Below are 23,244 nucleotides of genomic sequence, written 5' to 3'. Positions count from 1 at the left end.
TTAGCCTGAATGATTTTTGGCCAGAAAATTTGATAAGGGGGGGGGGGGGGGCAGCCCCCCCTCATTAATCACTTAAGTCTCTAATTATGTGAGATCTAACGTTAAAACCACTTGATCTTACCGGATCTAACAAATAGCTTCCAAAATAGCTAACTGTTTGGTAAATTTTTTGATAAGGTGGGGCTGATGACGGGTTAGCCCCCCCAGCAAATAACTGTTAATATTGCTTCTTCTGTGTGAGATCTAACGCAAACAACAGTTGATCTAACCTGATCTAGCAAAGATCTAACAAACTGCATAAGATTTTTTCAAAAATGTTGATATGGGGGGGCTAACCCGGCAGAGGTGTCTATCCCCCCTTCAGTCCATCATGAATGCTGCTGCCAGACTCATCCACCTTACCAATCGCTCCTTGTCCGCTATCCCTCTCTGCCAATTCCTCCATTGACTTCCGCTCACCCAACAAATTCAATTTAAAATACTAACAACAACTTACAAAGCCAACCACAACTCGACCCTCAGCTACATCACTAGCCTAGTCTCAAAATATCAACCTACTCGTTCTCTTCGTTCCTCTTACGACCTCCTGCTCTCTAGTTCCCTCATCACGTCCTCCCATGCTTGCCTCCAGGACTTTTCCAGATCCCTAAAAACTCTTCTCTTCAGAGAAGACTTATCCTGCCCACACCTAAGAACTGTATGTTTATTTTCTCCATCAGATCATCCCCCGCAGTTACACTTTTGTATCATTTGACCCTTCCTTCTAGATTGTAAGCTCTAACGAGCAGAGCCCTCGATTCCTCCTGTATTGAATTGTATTGTCCTGTCTGCCCCCACAAACTGTTGGCGCTATATAAATCCTGTATAAAAATAATAATTATTTTTTATCAAGTAGTTGTGGGTAAAGTTCTGCTTTAACCACTTGACCACTGGGCACTTAAACCCCCTTCCTAACCAGACCAATTTTCAGCTTTCGGTGTTCTCACACTTTTGCCCTGTACACACGGTCGGACATTGATCGGACATTCCGACAACAAAATCCATGGATTTTTTCCGACGGATGTTGGCTCAAACTTGTCTTGCATACACACGGTCACACAAATTTGTCGGAAGATCCGATCGTTCTGAACGCGATGACGTAAAACACGTACGTCGGGACTATAAACGGGGCAGTAGCCAATAGCTTTCATCTCTTAATTTATTCTGAGCATGCGTGGCACTTTGTGCGTCTGATTTGTGTACACACGATCGGAATTTCCGACAACGGATTTTGTTGTCGGAAAATTTTATAGCCTGCTCTCAAACTTTGTGTCAGAAATTCCGATGGAAAATGTGTGATGGAGCCTACACACGGTCGGAATTTCCGACAACAAGGTCCTATCACACATTTTCCATCGGAAAATCCTATTGTGTGTACAGGGCATTAGAATGATAATTACTCAGTCATGCAACACTGTACCCATATGAAATGTTTGTCCTTTTTTTTTCACACAAATAGAGCTTTCTTTTGGTGGTATTTAATCACTGTTGGGTTTTTTATTTTTTGCGCTATAAAAGAAAAAAGACTGAAAATTCTGTAAAAAAAAAAAATTCTTTGTTTCTGTTAAAAGTTATTGCAGAGTATTGGCAAGTATTGGCAGAGTATTGACATAGTTTTGGCGAGTATTGCAGAGTATTGACATAGTATGGGCACTGAGCAGCGCTGTGGGCTGGATCTGTAGTGCCCACAGCGCTGCAAACTATCTCTCTCTCTCTCCTCTCACACTGTACCGATCAGTACAGAGAGGGGAGGGAGGTTTGCTTACAAGTGATGCTCCGTCATTTGACGAAGCGATCACGTGGTAAACGGCCGATATCAGCGGCAATTTAACGTGATCTGTGATGTCATGGATGTTCCCGGGTGCACGCCCCAGGGGGCGCTGGGAGTGTGTTTCTTTGAGGACGTCCACGGACGCCCACCCAGAATAAGCCAACCGCGCTGTAGCCGTCTTTTGTCTATGACCCGGTCGGCATGTGGTTAAAGAGGAAGTAAACCCTGTGCATTATTTGTACCTATAGGTAAGTCTATAAGGCTTACCTATAGGCACTGTAAATAACTCCTAAACGTACACATGTGCCACCATTCCTTCAGATACATGTGCCGTGAATAACGGCTCCCCTGCGCATGCGCAGGAGTGATGTCATCGCAGGTCCAGCCTGTCACAGAGCCGTTGACCCCGAAGGAAGACCGGGAGAAGATGGACACTGCATCCAGTGATTACATCACATAGAGGGCTTTGTTTTCAAGTAAGTTTCACATAATGTGCTAGTATGCGATGCATGCTAGCACATTATGCCTTTATACGCCTTTAAAAAACACAACCAGCGGTTTACAACCGCTTTTATGTGTGTGGGAAATTTAAAAATAGCCTTGGACATCAGTTGGCTAACAGACCAAACAGGGAGCCGATAATAAAAGTGTATTGTCGGTGATTCCATACATTGTATGTGCTGAGAGAACTATGGAAGCTGCCATTGATGACCTCTCCACACAGAAAGGTTAGTGGCCTGCCAATAACACCTCACATGGTTCTCTCAGGAGTGGAGCAGTGACAGTGCCCACACACAAAATGGCGCCGCACGCCTCTGACAGCTAGCCCTCCCTCCCGTTCTTAGGCACACGGCGTGATGACGTAGAGCATTTCATCTGCATGAGCCTTCCTGTGAGCAAACACCGGAAATACCTGGAGGTGGCTGGAGCGGTGTAGCGGTATGTATGATGGTGGATGGGGAGTGATGGGAGGACATGACAGAGGTTACCCGGTCTGTCACGAGGAAGGAGGGTTATCAGGCTGTGGGCTGTCAGTGCCCGTGTAGAGATATAGGTGGACTTGTGCGATTTGTCATTATGGGAGGTGTAGAGGGAGAGGACTGACATTGTATATAAACAAATCACAGCTCTCTGCTCACCTTCTATCACAGCTTATCTGATGTTCCCATGTATGAGGAGATGACATGGACAGTTAAGGTAGATCAATGCTATCAGGGTCCAATAACACTGTATGTATACTGACCAGATCAGTGCTGTCAGGGTCCAATAACACTGTATGTACTGACCAGATCAGTGCTGTCAGGGTCCAATAACACTGTATGTACTGACCAGATCAGTGCTATCAGGGTCCAATAACACTGTATGTACTGACCAGATCGGTGCTGTCAGGGCCCAATAACACTGTATGTATACTGACCAGATCAATGCTATCAGGGTTCAATAATACTGTATGTATACTGACCAGAACAGTGCTGTCAGGGTCCAATAACACTGTATGTATACTGACCAGAACAGTGCTGTCAGGGTCCAATAACACTGTATGTATACTGACCAGATCAGTACTGTCAGGGTCCAATAACACTGTATGTATACTGACCAGATCAGTGCTGTCAGGGTCCAATAACACTGTATGTATACTGACCAGATCAGTGCTGTCAGGGTCCAATAACACTGTATGTATACTGACCAGATCAGTGCTGTCAGGGTCCAATAACACTGTATGTATACTGACCAGATCAGTGCTGTCAGGGTCCAATAACACTGTATGTATACTGACCAGATCAGTGCTGTCAGGGTCCAATAACACTGTATGTATACTGACCAGATCAGTGCTGTCAGGGTCCAATAACACTGTATGTATACTGACCAGATCAGTGCTGTCAGGGTCCAATAACACTGTATGTATACTGACCAGATCAGTGCTGTCAGGGTCCAATAACACTGTATGTATACTGACCAGATCAGTGCTGTCAGGGTCCAATAACACTGTATGTATACTGACCAGATCAGTGCTGTCAGGGTCCAATAACACTGTATGTATACTGACCAGATCGGTGCTGTCAGGGTCCAATAACACTGTATGTACTGACCAGATCGGTGCTGTCAGGGCCCAATAACACTGTATGTACTGACCAGATCGGTGCTGTCAGGGCCCAATAACACTGTATGTACTGACCAGAACAGTGCTGTCAGGGTCCAATAACACTGTATGTACTGACCAGATCAATGTTATCAGGGCCCACTTGCACCATATGTAAGTCATCTATGACCAGCGTTTTTAGTGTGTGCATTCTGGATGAAGGGGCAATGGAGGCACCTTTTGGACTGCAGCATTGTCAGTTAGGAAGAGGGGAGTGTTAGATGGACTAGCAGATTGTGGCTACATTCACACTTGCAATTTAGGCCGGTGTGAATAGTAGTGGGAGGAGTCCCAGATTCCTGCTGCAGCTGTCAGTGCGTAGGTTCGGCCGCTGGCCCTATTCACTATAATGACAGGTCACTGCCGGCCGCAGCTAATTTGCAGTGATCACCGCAGGTAATCACTGGCTGTGCAGGAATAGCTGCAGCCGTTGGTGGTCTGTCATTATAGTGAATGGGGCCAGCCCAGCCAGTGAGAACCGCAGCAGGAACTGCCACTACAATTCGCACCGGCCTTAACCACCTCCTGCTTGCGCTATAGCGGAAAGACGGCTACAACATGGGCTCACATTACCGGGAGGGCGTCTATGGACATGGTGATCGCGCCCCCCCCCCCCCCCCCCCCCGCGGTGTGCATTGGCACAGATCTTTGATTTCTGTGTCCTCCGGACACAGCTGGTCACAGATTAGGGCAAAGAGCCAATCATAGCGGCTCTTTACCATGTGACCAGCTGTGTCCAATCACAACTGATCACTGTGTAAACAGGAATTGGCAGTTATTGGCAGTCCTCTCCTCACACTGAAAGTGAGGAGAGGAGAGCCAATAACCGTCAAATCCACACAGGAGAGGAGACATCTACACTGATAATCAGGACACTGATCATAAGTGTCCTGATTATTAGTGCAACAGTGTCGCATATCAGTGAAGGAGAAATACTACTTATTTTAAAAATTTCATAACAGAAACTTTTTTTTTTTTTTTTTCCAAATTTTCAGTCTTTTTTCGTTTGTTTAGTTAAAAATAAAAAAAACCCAGTGCTGATTAAATACCACCAAAAGAAAGCTCTATCTCTCTAAAAAAAAATGACAAAAATTTCAGTTTGGTACAGGATTGCATGACGGTGCAATTGTCATTCAGAGTGTGATCGCTGAAAGCTGACCTTGGCTGAAACAAGATTAAATGAGCCCTTAGGACTAGTTTACACTTGCTTCAAAACAGGGCTTTGGACAGGCTTTGTTAAAGCTCTCTGAATGCCAGTCAAAGCCCCTGTCACTAAATAAAATGGTTAGCTTACAGTCCTGTTTACACCTTGCTTTTGCTTGGTGCTTCATTGGGGTTTCGATGAGCCTTTGGTGAGGCTTCGTGGGGCTTCAACCGAGCTTTGCCTCAGACTTCTATGGAGGCTTTGAAGCACAACTAAAGAGACATGGGTTATCATTTTTGAAGCGAAGCCAAAGCAAAAGCAAGGTGTAAATAGGACTGTAAGCTAACCATTTTATTTAGTGACAGGGGCTTTGACTGGTGTTCAAAGAGCTTTAACAAAGCCTGTCCGAAGCCTTGTTTTGAAGCAAGTGTAAACTAGCCGTTAATGTGTGTTGAAGCCGAAGCAAGTGTAAATGAGCCCTAACATTCCCGAAACATTTCAGGAATGTAACTGTTTTCTTTAAACTGTTGGGCCTCATGCACACTGGACATTATAAAAACGCCAGTATCTTTGCAGTGAGTTTTACAACTTTTTTTCAACGGTTTTGCAATAGCATTTTTAACGTTTTTCTGCGTTAGCGTTTTTTTTTTTTTTTTAAGAAAAACTTTTTTTTTTTTCAATGGATCAAAAACGTTAAACACTGGTGAGCGATGTTTTTGAGCGTTTACTGACATTTATCAGCGTTAGAGCATTTTTACAGCTGAAAAACGTCTCTCAGAACCCACTAGTGTTTTTTTTTTTTTTTTTTACTGCTCAAAAAACGCCACTGCCCAAAACTGCTGATAACAGCCTATGTGTGCATGGACACCTAGAATAACTTGATGGAGAGTTTAATGACTGTTGAAAAAAACGTCTACAGCCAAAAACAGCTGCTGTAAAAACGTCAAAAAATGTCCAGTGTGCATGAGGCCTTAAAGTGGAAGTAAACCCATCAATTTAAGTTTCAAATAAGGGTTACATTCCCGGCATGCTGGGAAAGTAACTGTCTCATTAGTTGTGCTCACAACCTAAATGTCAAACCATCAAATGACTGGTGTCATAACTGATCACGTGTGCAGCAATATGACAGTTGAAGGTCAAACAGAAGCCAAGATGGCAGCTTCTTGGGCTGAAAACGATAGGAGGGTTTAGTTCCGCTGTAAGTACATTTCTGTTCACTTTAAATACCAAACCATATGCAGATGACTTTCACATGATAGGATAATTAAAGTGAATATTCTCACAAATCTTTCAGTGAAGATTCTCTTCCCATAGTAAGGCTTCATTCACATGGACAATTCACATCTCTGCCATCTTTCTGATGGAAAAAACTCAGCACCGTGCACACTTTGGGGTCTAGTTATAAAACATTTGTAAGATCAATGACACAGGCATTTGTCCAGGCTACACCAATGTTCCCTGTGATTTCTGTAATACTGACTTCCTAGGATCATCTGCTTCTAATGGTCAGCATGCAGTATATTGTTATGGAATACATCAATCAGAAAGTATACTGCATTAGATGGAGCTGACGATCGTAGGAAGTCAACGTATTAGAGAAAATATGAGGCACATTCGTGCAGCCTGGACGAGTACTTGTGACACACGTCGATCGAGTGTTTTTATGAAGAGACCCTTATGTGTGTGGCCAGATTTGTACCCTGTAAACATCAATGGTCAGTGCTACTGCTGTTCACATGTAACTGCTCCTCGGGGTGTTGCATCTAATTAGGCCTTCTGACTATCGCTGCATACAGACAGTTTGCATCCAGGGACGGCTATTCAGGCCACACACACACACCGGGCCCAGGTAATCGTCCAGTTTGTATGCGGCTTTAGCACATCTGACCACCGCATTCTATATGAAAATACACTATATGAAAAATCGGCTGAAATTTGGTCATTTAGACAGCTCGTTCCTTTTTTGGCCAGTTAATGGGCACAAAATCGATAATCGTTGGGACGTTTTTGAGCTGAAAAAACAAAGGACAAGTTTGGAAATTTTCTGCCAAATGAACGATAAATTGAACGGTTAATGTGTGCATTCATTTATGTCCACTGAACGATTTATCAGTCATTACATGATGGCACTATCGTTTGCGCTTACGGACGAATGGTTCGTTTTTCGAAAATGGGTACGACCGATTTTTCGTATGGTGTATGGCCAGCATAAGTCAGAGCTGACTGGTAGTAATAAAGATGAACAGTAAGATGCAACTTCTAAACAGCACTACTAAAATTGCTCTCAGCATGTAATGAATAAATGAATCTGTACATATAGAATTACAAATTACACATTGATAAGGTTATTTACGTGAACCTGATCCCTTTCACTGAAATGACAAGAGTTCCCCTTTAATGTTTAATTAAAATTACCACCCAAAAACTTTTAACTGTATCTACAGCCAAAAGCAAAAAAAAGTAATATATTGCAGTTTACCAGTTCTTAGATGTGGCAGCTGCATTCGTTTTCTTTTTTTAGACTTTTTCCTTTATGTTTACCTGGTGATCCAGCCAGTAAGTCTAGGTTTACATATGTGCTGGTAAGTGCATTCATGTTTTTGCTGGCACAGCAACCCCATTCATTTGAATGGTCTGATGTACTCAAGAGAAACCCAGGGAAAAAAATCCCCCGACCCTTTTTTAAAAACATGCCATTGTGGTTTCCAGTGCGTGGGCATGCCATTAGGAATTAATGGCACCCCACACATTTACTAAATGCGATGTGTGTGCAATTATGCATGCGTTCCCGACCTGCACATATTGTAAGTGAAGAGTGCTGAGACAGTTTTCTATTTAACCACCTCGCGCCCAGCCTGTTGTAAAATGACGGCCGACGGGGAGCCCTGTTATGCTAGGTGGACATCATATGATGCCCTCCAGGTGCGTGCCATGCAGTGGCACGATTTGTCACAGTGGAAGACCGATCGGTGTACCGGGCTGGATGCTGTACTCTACTGGTGACAGTATGTTAAAAAAAAAAAAAAAAAACTGTGAAAAAAAGCCCCAAAGTTTTTTTTTTTTTTTTTTTTAAATCATGGCCTGTCCGGGCATTTTTATTTTATTCAGGTACAGTGTTGCATGACTGAGCTGAAAATTGGCCTGGGCAGGAAGGGGGGTGAAGGTGTCTGGCACTGAGGTGGTTAACAGCCTAACAGGGATTTTTGCATGGGAATACTGTGCTGCAGCTACAAGCCAAATGCTTGTCTCATAGCTGTGGCACAGTCTCATTGAGTTCAGTTGGGGAGTCTGACAGGTGGTTTCCCTGTCCTACATGTCAAATTAAAATTTCTGGGCTTGTCAAAGTGGTTGTGAAGGCAGAAGGTTTTTATTTTTTAATCTTAATGCATTAAGATAAAAATCCTTCTGTGTGCAGCAACCCCTCTTAGCCCCCCTAATACTTACCTGAGCCCCATCTCGATCAGCGATGTTGCATGAGAGACTCAGCTGTCCTGATTCTCCCTTCTCATTGGCTGAGACAGCAGTGAAGTGCCACTGCTGTCAATCAGTGAGCCAATGAGGAAAAAGAGGGGGTGGGGCTGGGCCTTGGCTCAGTGTCTAAATGGACACACAGAGCTGCAGCTCGGCTCCAGTGCCCCCCATAGCAAGCTGCTTGCTGTGGGCGACACTCAACAGGAGGGAGGGGTCAGCAGCGCTGAAGAGGTACCCGAGAAGAGGAGGATCGGGGCTGCTCTGTGCAAAACTACTGCACAGAGCAGGTAAGTATAACATGTTTGTTTTTTTTAAAGGAGAAAAAAAAGGGACTTTAGTATCACTTTAAGTAGAGCTGTGACATGTGAATGAACCCCTACAACTAGGAAAGCAAAGCACAAAGGCAACGCTCTCAGCAGTGAACACACCTCATAGATTAAGGGTGAAGTGCTTCACTGGGTGCTTTGGCTCAAATGGCCTCCAGCTATTGAATACGCAGCTCCAAGAAAGATGTAGCCGGCAACTCCAGAATCCCTTGAAAATCTTTATTAGCTACATGAAGGTCAAGATTAAATACAGCTGGTGCGTTTCGGCATACAGCCTTGTTCACAGCTGTGAACAAGGCTGTATGACGAAACGCGTTGATTGTGACCTACATCTTTCTTGGAGCTGAACCCCTACAACTGCCTTTTTTACTTCCTTATTAAAAAAAAATATTTTCGATATACTGTGTGGATGGGAACATACATTTTACTGGCCATTTTATTTGGTACACCTTGCTAGTACTGGGTTGGACCCCCTTTTACCTCAGTTCTCAGTCTTACCGCCAGCGGGGGACAGATGCAGCATTGGAGCATTTTTGGAAAAAAAAAAAAAAAACTTCTCTTTTAAATTTGGAATTTGCAATGTATTCAGTTGGCTTGGTGGGGATTACTTTTTCAGCAAGACTTTGTCTTTCTCACAGTTGCCTGCTTACATACGTATGCCTTGAAGGAGAGTCTGTCAGTTCAGACTTGTGAATGATTTTTATTTTGCTCTGGATTTGGATCATGACGGCTGGATATTTAAAAATTGTTATGCCTTGTTTCCCTCTTTGTAAAGTCCAAGGGAACTTGCTTCAGCTTCTTATGTAATTTCCATCCTGGACCATCTGTTGCTTCGTCCCAGGAGTAAATCTTCTCTGCTGTCATTGAACCTTCTTGGCTCTGCCAGTGAGCAGGAGCTGCCTTTTGTAGCTTGGCTATTTACTATGTGCTGATGTCATAGAAGGCAAAGCTGTGTGCCCTGTGACCTGGACCAAAGCCTTGTTCACCTTAAATCATTGGCTGACAGTACTGGTGTCTGTGTAATATTAGATATTATTGTATCAGATGTTACACTTCATTACGGTACCTGTTTTTTATCTTATTTGGTCTTTTGGCCAATAACCAGATGCCTATTTTTTGGATCTGTATTCTAGCTAAACCATATGTTTGGTTGTGTGAAGGACAAACATTACTACTTTCAGCCCCATTCACACTATGACACACAATGCCAGGCATCGTACGTATGCGCTGTATGCATAGGGAAGTCCATTCATTACTGTGGGCTGCTCTGTGCTTGATAATCGCAGCAAAGTAGCTCATGCACATTCTTCAGCTTTGCATTTTTTTTAACCATGCGTTTTGCCACATTCCTGCTTGTTGCATTTGGGATGCCATTAACAATGAATGGTACCACAAGTGTGACAAAAATGTGCTTGTTTTATTACTGCTTAAAAAAGAAGTGTGGGTTTTTTTTTTTTTTTAAATCATTCTTACCTAGGTGGATGCTGCATCGGTCCCCCACTGGCTCTAAGACTGAGACCCGAGCGATCAAACACCGCTGATTGCTCTGTTCTCAGTGCCCTGTGAGCAGAGAGCTGGTGTCTGTCAGTCACTGCTGTCTACTCTGACCCTCCCCTCGCTCACTAGAGCGCTGTGCTGTGGAGGGGGGCAGGAGTGGCTGGCTCAGGCTCTTGGCGACTTGCTGAGAGCCTGAGCCAGGTGCTGATCCAGGCATGTGGGTGGATCCCAACCATATGGTCTCGATCTTTCTTTAGCCCGGAACAGCTCTGAAACCGGGTCACAGGAGTGCAGTACAAACTGCACTTCTGTGATTGACAGGAGAAGTGTTTGGCTGTACTTCTCCTATTAATTTTGCAAATGTTCACAAAACAGTATAGTGTGAATGCAGCCATATAAAGCACAACTGAATGACATTTAATGCCAATTTTAACAAAATACCTGTTTTCACCCTTTGTTGCCTCTCAGTACTGCTGATCTCCTATAGCCTCTTTACAGCCACATGCATGCACTCTAGTGAGGGCTACATGGCATTTCTCAGGGTTAATTTTCTGATGGTGACAACAGTGAAACCTGTCTGTGCAATGTGAGCTGAAACAGCTTCTTATGGTCTCTGTTGGTAGCCTGAGTGACTAATCAGGAAGGCATTGAGAGACCTATACCAGGAAGTACCTGAACAAGGACCTTCGTTGCAGAATCACTAAGACCCCTTTCACACTGAGGCGGTTTGCAGGCGGTATTGCGCTAAAAATACCGCCTGCAAACCGCCCCTAAACAGCCTCCGCTGTTTGTTCAGTGTGAAAGCCCGAGGGCTTTCACACTGAAGCTGTGCACAGGCAGAACGGTGAAAAAAGTTCTGCAAACCGCTTTTTTGGAGCGGTGAAGGAGCGGTGTATTCACCGCTCCTTCACCGCTCCTGCCCATTGAAATCAATGGGACAGCGCGGCTATACCGCGGCAATACCGCGGCTATAGCCGCGCTGTACGAGGGATTTTAACCCTTTTTCGGCCGCCAGCGGGGGTTAAAACCGCACCGCTAGCGGCCGAATACCGCTGCAAGAACGACGGTACAACAGCGCTAAAAATAGCGCTGTTGTACCGCCGACGCCCCCACCGCCCCAGTGTGAAAGGGGCCTAAGTATTGTAATCAAAGCTGCTGAATTTAAAATATTGAAAACTACTACTACTACTACTACTACTATGTTCTATGAGAGTTTGGGTTTATTAACCACTTGCCGCACGATCACATATACTGTATATACGTTATTGTGTGAAAGTGGTTATACAGGGACTATGGCCACAGCTGTCAGCCATAACCATGGTATTAAAATTTTCAGCCAGTGATTCAACACATCTTTAAGTGATCTGAGTGGCTGATTAGCCACTGAATCACTTTTATGGGCAGAGGGAGGGGTCTTCCTGCTACCCATCAGTGTCTCTCCAGGCTCTTCTGTGCAATCAGGAAAGCTGGAATCCGATCCAGCTGTTCCACCAGCTTATCAGAAGGTCTCCGATCAGCTCTATGGTCTAGGTCTCCAAACTGTGGCCCAGGGGCCAGATGCTGCCCTTTGCCTGCTTTTATCTGCATTATTTGGGCACTAGTTCATTCACTGACCCCAATAAAGGAGACAGTTCCTCACATTGACACCAACAATGAGACCCAATGATGGTACACAGCTCCTCCCATTAACATCCATGATGGGGCACAGTTCCTCCCAATGACATCCATGATGGGGCACAGTTCCTCCCAATGACATCCATGATGGGGCACAGTTCCTCCCAATGACACCCATGATGGGGCACAGTTCCTCCCAATGACACCCATGATGGGGCACAGTTCCTCCCAATGACACCCATGATGGGGCACAGTTCCTCCCAATGACACCCATGATGGGGCACAGTTCCTCCCAATGACATCCATGATGGGGCACAGTTCCTCCCAATGACACCCATGATGGGGCACAGTTGCTCCCAATGACATCCATGATGGGGCACAGTTGCTCCCAATGACATCCATGATGGGGCACAGTTGCTCCCAATGACATCCATGATGGGGCACAGTTGCTCCCAATGACATCCATGATGGGGCACAGTTGCTCCCAATGACATCCATGATGGGGCACAGTTGCTCCCAATGACATCCATGATGGGGCACAGTTGCTCCCAATGACATCCATGATGGGGCACAGTTGCTCCCAATGACATCCATGATGGGGCACAGTTGCTCCCAATGACATCCATGATGGGGCACAGTTGCTCCCAATGACATCCATGATGGGGCACAGTTGCTCCCAATGACATCCATGATGGGGCACAGTTGCTCCCAATGACATCCATGATGGGGCACAGTTGCTCCCAATGACATCCATGATGGGGCACAGTTGCTCCCAATGACATCCATGATGGGGCACAGTTGCTCCCAATGACATCCATGATGGGGGATTGTTTGTTCCATGCCCGGCCCCACTAAAGTCTGAAGGACAGTCAACTGGCCCTTAGATTAGAACGTTTGATGACCCCTGGTCTATGAGACTGGAAGCGACAAGCTTTCGTCACTTCTGGTTAGGGCAGGTGTAAACGGGGTCATTTTTTTTTTTTTTGGAAAGCATGAGATTAAAGGTTTTATGTATTCATTTATTTTTTTATCTCATGCTTTCAAGGGTAGAAGAGAGTTCTGGAATCTTATAGACCCCAGGTGTCTCCATAAAGAGGACTTGTCACAAGGGATGTTTACATTTCTTGTGATAGTAACAAAAGTGATTAAAAAAAAATAAAAAAATGAAAAGGCACAGTGTAAAAATACATTTTTTAAATCAAATAAATAATAAAAACATTTTTTTTTTTTTTTTGAAAGCGCTCCTGTCCCCTGTGCTTGTGCGCACACGTGAGTTATTGCCACAAGCGTTCTAGCAAGAGCAATAATTCTAGCTCTACACCTCTTTTGTAGCTCTAAAAATGTTTAAAGTGTCAACTATGGAGATTTGTAAATATGGTAGCAACATTCCATGAGCGTGCGCAATTTTAAGGCGTGACATGTTGGGTATCTATTTATTCGACGTAGCATCATCTTTTATATTTTACTAAACAATTGGGTTATAGGTTTTTTTGTTATATAGGTTTTTTTTTTTTTGCATTAAAATGTATTAATCACTTCAGCTCCCGGGAAGGTTTACACCCCCCTTCATGACCAGGCCATTTTTTGTGATACGGCACTACGGCACTATCGCATTTGGTGTTATTATTCCTGCTTAGCAGTAATACAAGATCTGTCTTTTTTTTTTTTTTTTTTTTTTTTTTTTTTTAAGCTAGACCAATTGGCAGATATTTTGTTGTAATAGATTAGAGATCTGTGTATTATTATCTTAATGCTATGTCTGGCATAATGCATACATTGTACTATTACTGGAACAGGATTTTAGAATGAGATTGCATGATAAGACCTGGATGCAGTTGATTCTGTTATTTTCTTACTTGTTTCATATGTTGCTATTTGTAGGTGGTGACAACACAGAAGCCTGTACATGAGTGCTCTCAGGGGTTTGGAGCTATGGAGCCCAGCGAGAAGAGCCAGGTTAATTGTTTTGTGCCTGTGTATCTTGGTTTACTATTAGCACTGTATGGTCTACTCAGCCCAGAAGCAACATTATTTTTTTTTTTTTTTTTGTGCAGGATGGTCTTAGGCCGTGTCTGGGACTCTCCACTCGCCAAGCTTTGTCAGATCTGCGGGAGCAGCTGTTATCTACACTGAGTTCCCACCAGAGAAATAGAACAGCTTATTGGAAAGTAAGTCTTTATGCATTTCTGTACATGCAGGATGTTTGAAGTGGAGCTCTAGGCAGAAATCATGAAGGCTGGGTCCACCTTTAAGACAATGTTGTATCCATAATGTGTAACATACCCCCATCTGACACAGTACAGGGGTAAAAATTTGAAAAAAACTTCTTGCACTGCTATGTGTATGAAGGTGTACACCCTATGTCACTTTTTCATATGAATAAAATACTCTAAAAAAAACTAAATTGGTGCAGCGCTAATTATACAGTATCTCACAAAAGTGAATACACCCCTCACATTTTTGTAAATATTTTATTCTATCTTTTCATGTGACAACACTGAAGAAATGACACTTTACTACAATGTAAAGTAGTGAGTGTACAGCTTGTATAACAGTGTAAATTTGCTGTCCCCTCAAAATAATTCAACACACCGCCATTAATGTCTAAACCGCTGGCAACAAAAGTGAGTACACCCCTAAGTGAAAATGTCCAAATTGGGCCCAATTAGCCATTTTTCCTCCCCGGTGTCATGTGACTCATTAGTGTTATAAGGTCTCAGGTGTGAATGAGGAGCAGGTGTGTTAAATTTGGTGTTATCGCTCTTACTCTCTTATACTGGTCACTGGAAGTTCAACATGACCCCTCATGGCAAAGAACTCTCTGAGGATCAGAAAAAAAGAATTGTTGCTCTGCATAAAGATGGCCTAGGCTATAAGAAGATTGCCAAGACCCTGAAACCGAGCTGCAGCACGGTGGCCAAGACCATGCAGTGGTTTAACAGGACAGGTTCCACTCAGAACAGGCCTCGCCAAGGTCGACCAAAGAGGTTGAGTGCACGTGCTCATGGTCATATCCAGAGGTTGTCTTTGGGAAATAGACGTATGAGTAGGGTTGGGAGATTTTACACCAAAAAAAAAAAAAATCTGCAATTTTCTTAAAATAAAACTCGATTCACGATTCGAATCGAGTTTTTTTTATTTTGAACACTCCTCCGGTCCTGAAGAGCTGCAGGCAGGAGTTTTTAGGCGAGGCCGTGGCTTCGGCCTAGTCCGCGGCGTCCGGCCTCGCGGACTAGGCCGAAGCCGTGGCCTGACCTAAAAACTCCTGCCCGCAGATCCTCAGGACCGGCTCGGTGTCAGCGCCGGTCCTGGGGAGCTACAGGCAGGAGTTTTAAGGCGAGGCCGCAGCTTCGGCCTAGTCCGCGGCCTTGCCTAAAAACTTCTGCCCACATCTCTTCAGGACCGGCGCAGTGAAAAAAAAAAGATCTAAAAAAATCATTGCTGCAGAGGTTAAAGGGGTGGGGGGTCAGCCTGTCAGTGCTCAGACCATACGCGCACAGTGCATCAAATTAGTCTTCATGGCTGTCATCCCAGTAGCCTCTTCCAAACATGTAAGTTGGCCGCTTACATGTTAGGTTGTTTTGGTACAAAGGGAGGTGACGCAGCGTGCTGCCTGTGCCCCTGGATGACGTAACTCTATTACGAAACGCGTAGGGCTGAGCTACACGCTTGCATCACCTCTCATCGCTGTTGTTGTTACCAGCAGGACGGGTTAGTCTGCGAGCTTACCGGCCGGCGCTCCAGACGTTTAGGCGCTTATTTTACCAGGACTATGTGGGTGCAATATTGTATTTTAATTTTGAATAAAGTTTTAAAATACACTATTGGAGCTTTTTATCTTTCATGGTGCATTCATCTATCTGTGAGTTGGAGATAATACGTGGCAGTTTGAAACACACATGTTCCGGTGGCTATGTTCTGGTTATGATACTACATCTTAACAAGTTCAGACCTTGGCTTATCGGATGTGGTCCAGAGGAATTATTCCTATTCAGGCTCTCTCTGATCCTCTGTAGGGGGGGATCATTAGTCTCTGGTAAGCGGCCAACTTACATCTTTTGGTGGTGGATCGAGCACTATCTTTACATTATTAAGGATCGCACAGTTTTTTGATGGACTTTTCACATCATTTTATCTATTTATCACATGGGTGATACCAGACATTCATGTGTTTGGACTCATGTTTGTTTTTATCATTTATTTTTAATTGTTTATAAACATCACTATTCAACATTTTTTGGTGATATGACACTCTTCAAATGTTCACATTTCACGTGATATACATTCAGGAATTTATTGCTGAATTAGTGAGTATATGTATGTATATCAGTATTTAGCGCAATTCCATTCTATTTCTATTTGTAATATACTGTGTTTATGTTGTGCAGAGGAATTGCTGCTTCATAGTTTGCACAACCATTTAGTTTCACCACTTAGGGTTTTGATAATTTTACCAGAGCGCAGTTTTTTCCCCTTTTTTTTTTTTCTCTTCCAAACATGCACAAGAAAGCCTGCAAACAGTTTGCTGAAGACCAGCAGACTAAGGACATGGATTACTGGAACCATGTCCTGTGGTCTGATGAGACCAAGATAAACTTATTTGGTTCAGATGATGTCAAGCGTGTGTGGTGGCAATCAGGTGAGGAGTACAAAGACAAGTGTCTTGCCTCCAGTCAAGCATGGTGGTGGGAGTGTCATGGTCTGGTGCTGCATGAGTGCTGCCAGCACTGGTGAGCTACAGTTCATCAAGGGAACCATGAATGCCAACATGTACTGTGACATACTGAAACAGAGCATGATCCCCTCCCTTCAGAGACTGGGCCGCAGGGCAGTATTCCAACATGATAATGACCCCAAACACACCTCCAAGACGACCACTGCCTTGCTAAAGAAGCTGAGGGTAAAGGTGATAGACTGGCCAAGAGTGTCTCCAGACCTAAACCATATGGAGCATCTGTGGGGCATCCTCAAAGGAAGGTGGAGGAGCACAAGGTCTCTAATCCACCAGCTCAGTGATGTTGTCATGGAGGAGTGGAAGAGGACTCCAGTGGCAACCTGTGAAGCTCTGGTGAACTCCATGCCCAAGAGGTTTAAGGCAGTGCTGGAAAATAATGGTGGCCACACAAAATATTGACATTTTGGGCTCAATTTGGACATTTTCACTTAGGGGTGTACTCACTTTTGTTGCCAGCAGTTTAGACATGAATGTCTGTGTGTTGAGTTATTTTGAAGGGACAATACTGTTATACGAGCTGTACACTCATTACTTTACATTGTAGCAAAGTGTCATTTCTTTAGTGTTGTCACATAAAAAGATAGAATAAAATATTTACAAATATGTGAGGGGTGTACTCACTTTTGTGAGATATTGTATATCACCCTTATGACTACCTATAAACAATGTTAAATGCACAAATAAAAGTCCCAAATGTGCAAAAAAACTGTCTCTTTGTGTTCATTATTAAGATCAATATACTCGTATTCTGGCATTAATTATTCACCACCTTATATAACTGACCCACATGAAATGTAAGGTCAAGCAGCGCATATGTCAGTGCTCCAGTCCCTGCTGCAAATAAACACCTCCATGATTTACTGTAGGAATGGTGTTATTTGGATGCTGAGCTATATTGGATTTCCGCCAGACATATTGTTTGGTGTTGAGGCCAAATAATTCAATTTTAGTCTCATCTGACCACCTTAAACGCACCTTGAAGATTCTGAGGCCACATGGAAAAAGGTGCTCTGGTCAGATGAGACTGAAATTGAATTATTTGGCCTCAACACCAAATAATATGTCTGGCGGAAATACAGTACAGTTCACCATCCAAAAAACACCATTCCAACAGTAAATTACGGAGGTGGTAATATCCTGTTATGGGGGTGTTTCTGTGCAGCAGGGACTGGAGCACTTGTCAGGATAGAAGGAAAATGGATGAGGCAAAATACCATCAAATGCTTGAGGAAAATCTGCTGCCCTTTGCATGAAAAGTTGTCAATGGAATGAAGGTTTACCAATGACCGAAAGCACACATCAAAAATGACCACATAGTGGTTGAAGGAGAGAAAGGTGAATGTCCTTGCATTGCTTAGTCAGAACCCAGACTTAAAGTGCTTGTATACCCCGCTTGGTGATTTTTACCTACAGGTAAGCCTTATTATTATGGGCTTACCTGTAGGTAAAAATCACCAAGCGGGGTATACAAGCACTTTAAGTCTGGGCTCTGACTAAATTATTTTCTCCTAAACCTGCAGGGTTTAGGAGATATTCATCCTGCATGCAGCCGCTAACGTCAGCGGCGCATGCGCTCTGAATGTCCAGCGTATCGTGCCGGAACTTCAGAGCTCCTTTTCGGAACAGAGGGCTCAAGTGATGTCATCGTGGCTCCAGCCACTCGCAGCGTCGGAGCCCGCGATCCCGGAAGAAACGCAGAAGGAACATGTCGGCTCCCTCAGCAGTGACTGGACGCCACAGCAGGCCTTCTTTCTATGGTATGTATTTCATACTAGCACATTATTGTTTTGCAGGTGTTTTTTTTTTTTTTTTTTCCAGCTTTTACTACCTCTTTAACCACTTGAGCCCCGGACCATTATGCTGCCTAAGGACCAGAGGTCTTTTTCCAATTTGGCACTGCGTCGCTTTAACTGCTAATTGCGCGGTCATGCAATGCTGTACCCAAACGAAATTTGCGTCCTTTTCTTCCCACAAATAGAGCTTTCTTTTGATGGTATTTGATCACCTCTGCAGTTTTTATTTTTTGCGCTATAAACGGAAAAAGACCGAAAATTTCGAAAAAAAAAAAATGATATTTTCTACTTTTTGTTATAAAAAAAAATCCAATAAACTAAATTTTAGTCATACATTTAGGCCAAAATGTATTCGGCCACATGTCTTTGGTAAAAAAAATGTCAATAAGCATATATTTATTGGTTTGCGCAAAAGTTATAGCGTCTACAAACTAGGGTACATTTTCTGTAATTTACACAGCTTTTAGTTTATGACTGCCTATGTCATTTCTTGAGGTGCTAAAATGGCAGGGCAGTACAAACCCCCCCCAACTGACCCCATTTTGGAAAGTAGACACCCCAAGGAAATTGCTGAGAGGCATGTTGAACCCATTGAATATTTATTTTTTTTGTCCCAAGTGATTGAATAATGACAAAAAAAAAAAAATATTTTCAAAAAGTTGTCACTAAATGATATATTGCTCACACAGGCCATGGGCATATGTGGAATTGCAACCCAAAATACATTCAGCTGCTTCTCCTGAGTATGGGGATACCACATGTGTGGGACTTTTTGGGAGCTTAGCCGCGTACGGGGCCCCGAAAACCAATCACCGCCTTCAGGATTTCTGAGGGTGTAAATTTTTGATTTCACTCTTCACTGCCTATCACAGTTTCGGAGGCCATGGAATGCCCAGGTGGCACAAAACCCCCCCAAATGACCCCATTTTGGAAAGTAGACACCCCAAGCTATTTGCTGAGAGGCATGGTGAGTATTTTGCAGCTCTCATTTGTTTTTGAAAATGAAGAAAGACAAGAAAAAACTTTTTTTTTTTTTTTCTTTTTTCAATTTTCAAAACTTTGTGACAAAAAGTGAGGTCTGCAAAATACTCACTATACCTCTCAGCAAATAGCTTTGGGTGTCTACTTTCCAAAATGGGGTCATTTGGGGGGGTTTTGTGCCACCTGGGCTTTCCATGGCCTCCAAAACTGTGATAGGCAGTGAAGAGTGAAATCAAAAATTCACGCCCTTAGAAAGCCTGAAGGCGGTGCTTGGTTTTCGGGGTCCCGTACGCGGCTAGGCTCCCAAAAAGTCTCACACATGTGGTATCCCCGTACTCAGGAGAAGCAGCAGAATGTATTTTGGGGTGTAATTTCACATATTCCCATGGCATGTGGCAGGTGACAACTATTCCATGGACTCGACATGCCTCTCAGCAAATAGCTTGGGGTGTCTATTTTCCAAAATGGGGTCATTTGGGGGGGGTTTTGAACTGTCCTGGCATTTTATGCACAACATTTAGAAGCTTATGTCACACATCACCAACTCTTCTAACCACTTGAAGACAAAGTTCTTTCTGACACTCATTGTTTACATGAAAAAGTAATTTTTTTTTTTGCAAAAAAATTACTTTGAACCCCCACACATTATATATTTTTTTTAAAGCAAATGCCCTACAGATTAAAATGGTGGGTGTTTCGTTTTTTTTTTTTCACACAGTATTTGCGCAGCGATTTTTCAAACGCATTTTTTGGGGAAAAAACACACTTTTTTAAATTTTAATGCACTAAAACACACTATATTGCCCAAATGTTTGATGAAATAAAAAAGATGATCTTAGGCCGAGTACATGGATACCAAACATGACATGCTTTAAAATTGCGCACAAACGTGCAGTGGCAACAAAATAAATACATTTTTAAAAGCCTTTACAGGTTACCACTTTAGATTTACAGAGGAGGTCTACTGCAAAAATTACTGCCCTCGATCTGACCTTCGCGGCGATACCTCACATGCATGGTGCAATTGCTGTTTACGTTTGACGACAGACCGCCGCTTGCGTTCGCCTTAGCGCGAGAGCAGGGGGCGACAGGGGTGCTTTTTTTTTTTTTTTTTTTTTTCTTTATTATTTTTTTGCTTTTTTATCTTATTTTTAAACTGTTCCTTTCATTTTTTTTTTTTTTTTTTTAAATCATTTTTATTGTTATCTCGGGGAATGTAAATATCCCCTATGATAGCAATAGGTAGTGACAGGTACTCTTTTTTTGAAAAAATTGGGGTCTATTAGACCCTAGATCTCTCCTCTGCCCTCAAAGCATCTGATGACACCAAGATCGGTGTGATAAAATGCTTCCCCAATTTCCCAATGGCGCTATTTACATCCGGCGAAATCTAAGTCATAAAATGCTCGTAGCTTCCGGTTTCTTAGGCCATAGAGATGTTTGGAGCCACTCTGGTCTCTGATCAGCTCTATGGTCAGCTGGCTGAATCACCGGCTGCATTCTCAGGTTCCCTGTTGAGACAGGAGAGCCAGAGAAAAACACGAAAGACGGTGGGGGGGGGGGGGCATTCCCTCCCACGGCTTGTAAAAGCAGTCTAGAGGCTAATTAGCCACTAGGATTGCTTTTACACGAAAGCCGACCGCTGGCTGAAAAGAATGATACCAAGATGATACCTAAACCTGCAGGCATCATTCTGGTATAACCATTCAAAGTCGTGAATGGCGTACCTGAAGACAAAAAAATGGTTAACAATAAAGCACAGTAAACGGTAAAGTATAAAAAATTGCATACCTGAAAAGCAAACATGATAAAACATAATAACAATAAAACATTGCAGAATAGAATACAGTAAAAAAGAGCAGAACACCAGAGAGAGAATAGAGAGAGAGAACAATAAAACGACAACTATTTTTTTTTATTTTATATATATATATATATATATATATATATATATATATATATATATATATATATATATATTTTTTTTTTACACTTTTTTTGTAACTAACTTTTATAACGGTAACCGGTTCCAGGTTCGGGTCTCTCAAAATGCGATGGCATCTTGGGAGACCCTGTGAAAGTGTGCCTAGTCTGTGCAATGCTGTACCCTACGCTAATACTCAACTAGTGAATGGTAGCGTTCAAAACATTCACCAATGCAAAGACCAGGATTGTCAGGACAGGAGAGACAATAATAGCGGGTGTCACACCTATATCCGCGCTTGCTGAAGACACAACATCTTTTTTGGGGGTTCGTTGGGTAGGGGTACTCGGGAGGACATAAAGAAAATGCCTCTCATGCAGCCGACTGCATTTGGTTGGGGATGTGAATGGGGGAAGTACGGGCGCTGCAGAAGCGGTGGGTTCCCAATTAGGATTGGCGAATGCAGCAGGAAGGGCACTATGGGCACGACGGGCCTGTGTTTGTCTTCTTGGTGGCAGCGGGACACTACTTGTGCTTGCCACCTCACCAGCTTGAACTGCACTTATGGGACTCGCCACGTCACCAAGTGTTACTGCAGTGCTGGTTTGACTACGACCGGGGTGTACTAGGCCGCTGGCGCTTGCCAGTTCAATAAAAAGCTACCAAAAAAACTGTTAGCGATCGCAGGGATCAGGCCTGACTCTGCGAATGCTGCAGTTATGCGTTAAGTGTTTTGTAAGTGACAGTGATCGATCGATACTGCACTTGGGTGGGCTGGGCCGGGCGGAGGGGCAAAATGCAGGTGCTAGCAGGTATCTGGGCTGATCCCGCTAACACTGCGTTTTTGGGAACCCTAAACTGCTGGGGACGCCAGTATAGATCTGATCGGATCAGATATTGATCCGTTCAGATACTATACCACTAAGGGAGGTGTACGGTGCGTGCGTGGGTGTTAACGGTACTGGCGCTAATCTGACGCTGCTTGGAGCTGGTGCTTGCCAGTTCACCAAAATACTACCAAAAAAACTGTTAGCGATCGCAGGGATCAGGCCTGACTCTGCGAACGCTGCAGTTATGCATTTAGTGTTTTGTAAGTGTCAGTGATCGATCGATACTGCACTTGGGTGGGCTGGGCTGGGCCGAGCGGAGGGGCAAAACGCAGGTGCTAGCAGGTATCTGGGCTGATCCTGCTAACACTGCGTTTTTGGGAACCCTAAACTGCTGGGGACGCTAGTATAGATCTGATCAGATCAGATATTGATCCGATCAGATACTATACCACTAAGGGAGGCGTATGCTGCGTGCGTGGGTGTTAGCGGTACTGGCGCTAATCTGACGCTGCCTGGGGCGACGCATATCACCGCCGGGCGATCAGGGGGCTAAACCTTTATTCGGTAATAAACGGCGGGTGCCCTGACACTATAAAAAATAAACTAACCAGCATCACCCGTAACAGTTATACGGTGATCAGTGGTGAAAGGGTTAACTAGGGGGCAATCAAGGGGTTAAAACATTTATTCTGTAGTATATGGGGGTCCCTGTCGCTATAAAACGCTGACGGCGAACCTAAATATTTAGGTCCCTAACTAGCGTCACCAGCGACACTAATACAGCGATCAGAAAAATGATCGCTTAGCGACACTGGTGACAGGGGGTGATCAAGGGGTTAAAACTTTATTAGGGGGGGTTAGGGGGGTATCCTAGACCTACAGGGGGGTAATACTAACTGTCCCAACACTGTAACTGTCACAAACTGACACCAATGCAGTAATCAGAAAAAACAAAAAAAAAAAAACAAAAAAACTGATG

General features: G+C 43.7%; 1 protein-coding gene across 5 annotated transcripts in view; it reads left to right on the top strand.

The window, feature by feature from the left end:
- Positions 1-2,640: 2,640 nt before the first annotated feature.
- TMEM94 (transmembrane protein 94) overlaps positions 2,641-23,244 on the top strand; it is a 175,348-nt gene continuing 154,744 nt past the window's right edge. For all 5 annotated transcript variants that reach the window (XM_073608179.1, XM_073608181.1, XM_073608178.1 and 2 more), the window contains exons 1-3: positions 2,641-2,749; positions 13,884-13,958; positions 14,057-14,170. In XM_073608179.1, the coding sequence (XP_073464280.1) occupies positions 13,935-13,958; positions 14,057-14,170 (138 nt within the window). In that variant the 5' untranslated portion in view covers positions 2,641-2,749; positions 13,884-13,934. The remainder of the gene's footprint in view (positions 2,750-13,883; positions 13,959-14,056; positions 14,171-23,244) is intronic.

Source organism: Aquarana catesbeiana, linkage group LG12, assembly GCF_042186555.1.
Source record: "Aquarana catesbeiana isolate 2022-GZ linkage group LG12, ASM4218655v1, whole genome shotgun sequence".
Lineage (NCBI taxonomy): Eukaryota > Metazoa > Chordata > Amphibia > Anura > Ranidae > Aquarana > Aquarana catesbeiana.
Note: the sequence above shows the minus strand (reverse complement) of the source record. Positions and strands in the feature narration are given on the sequence as shown.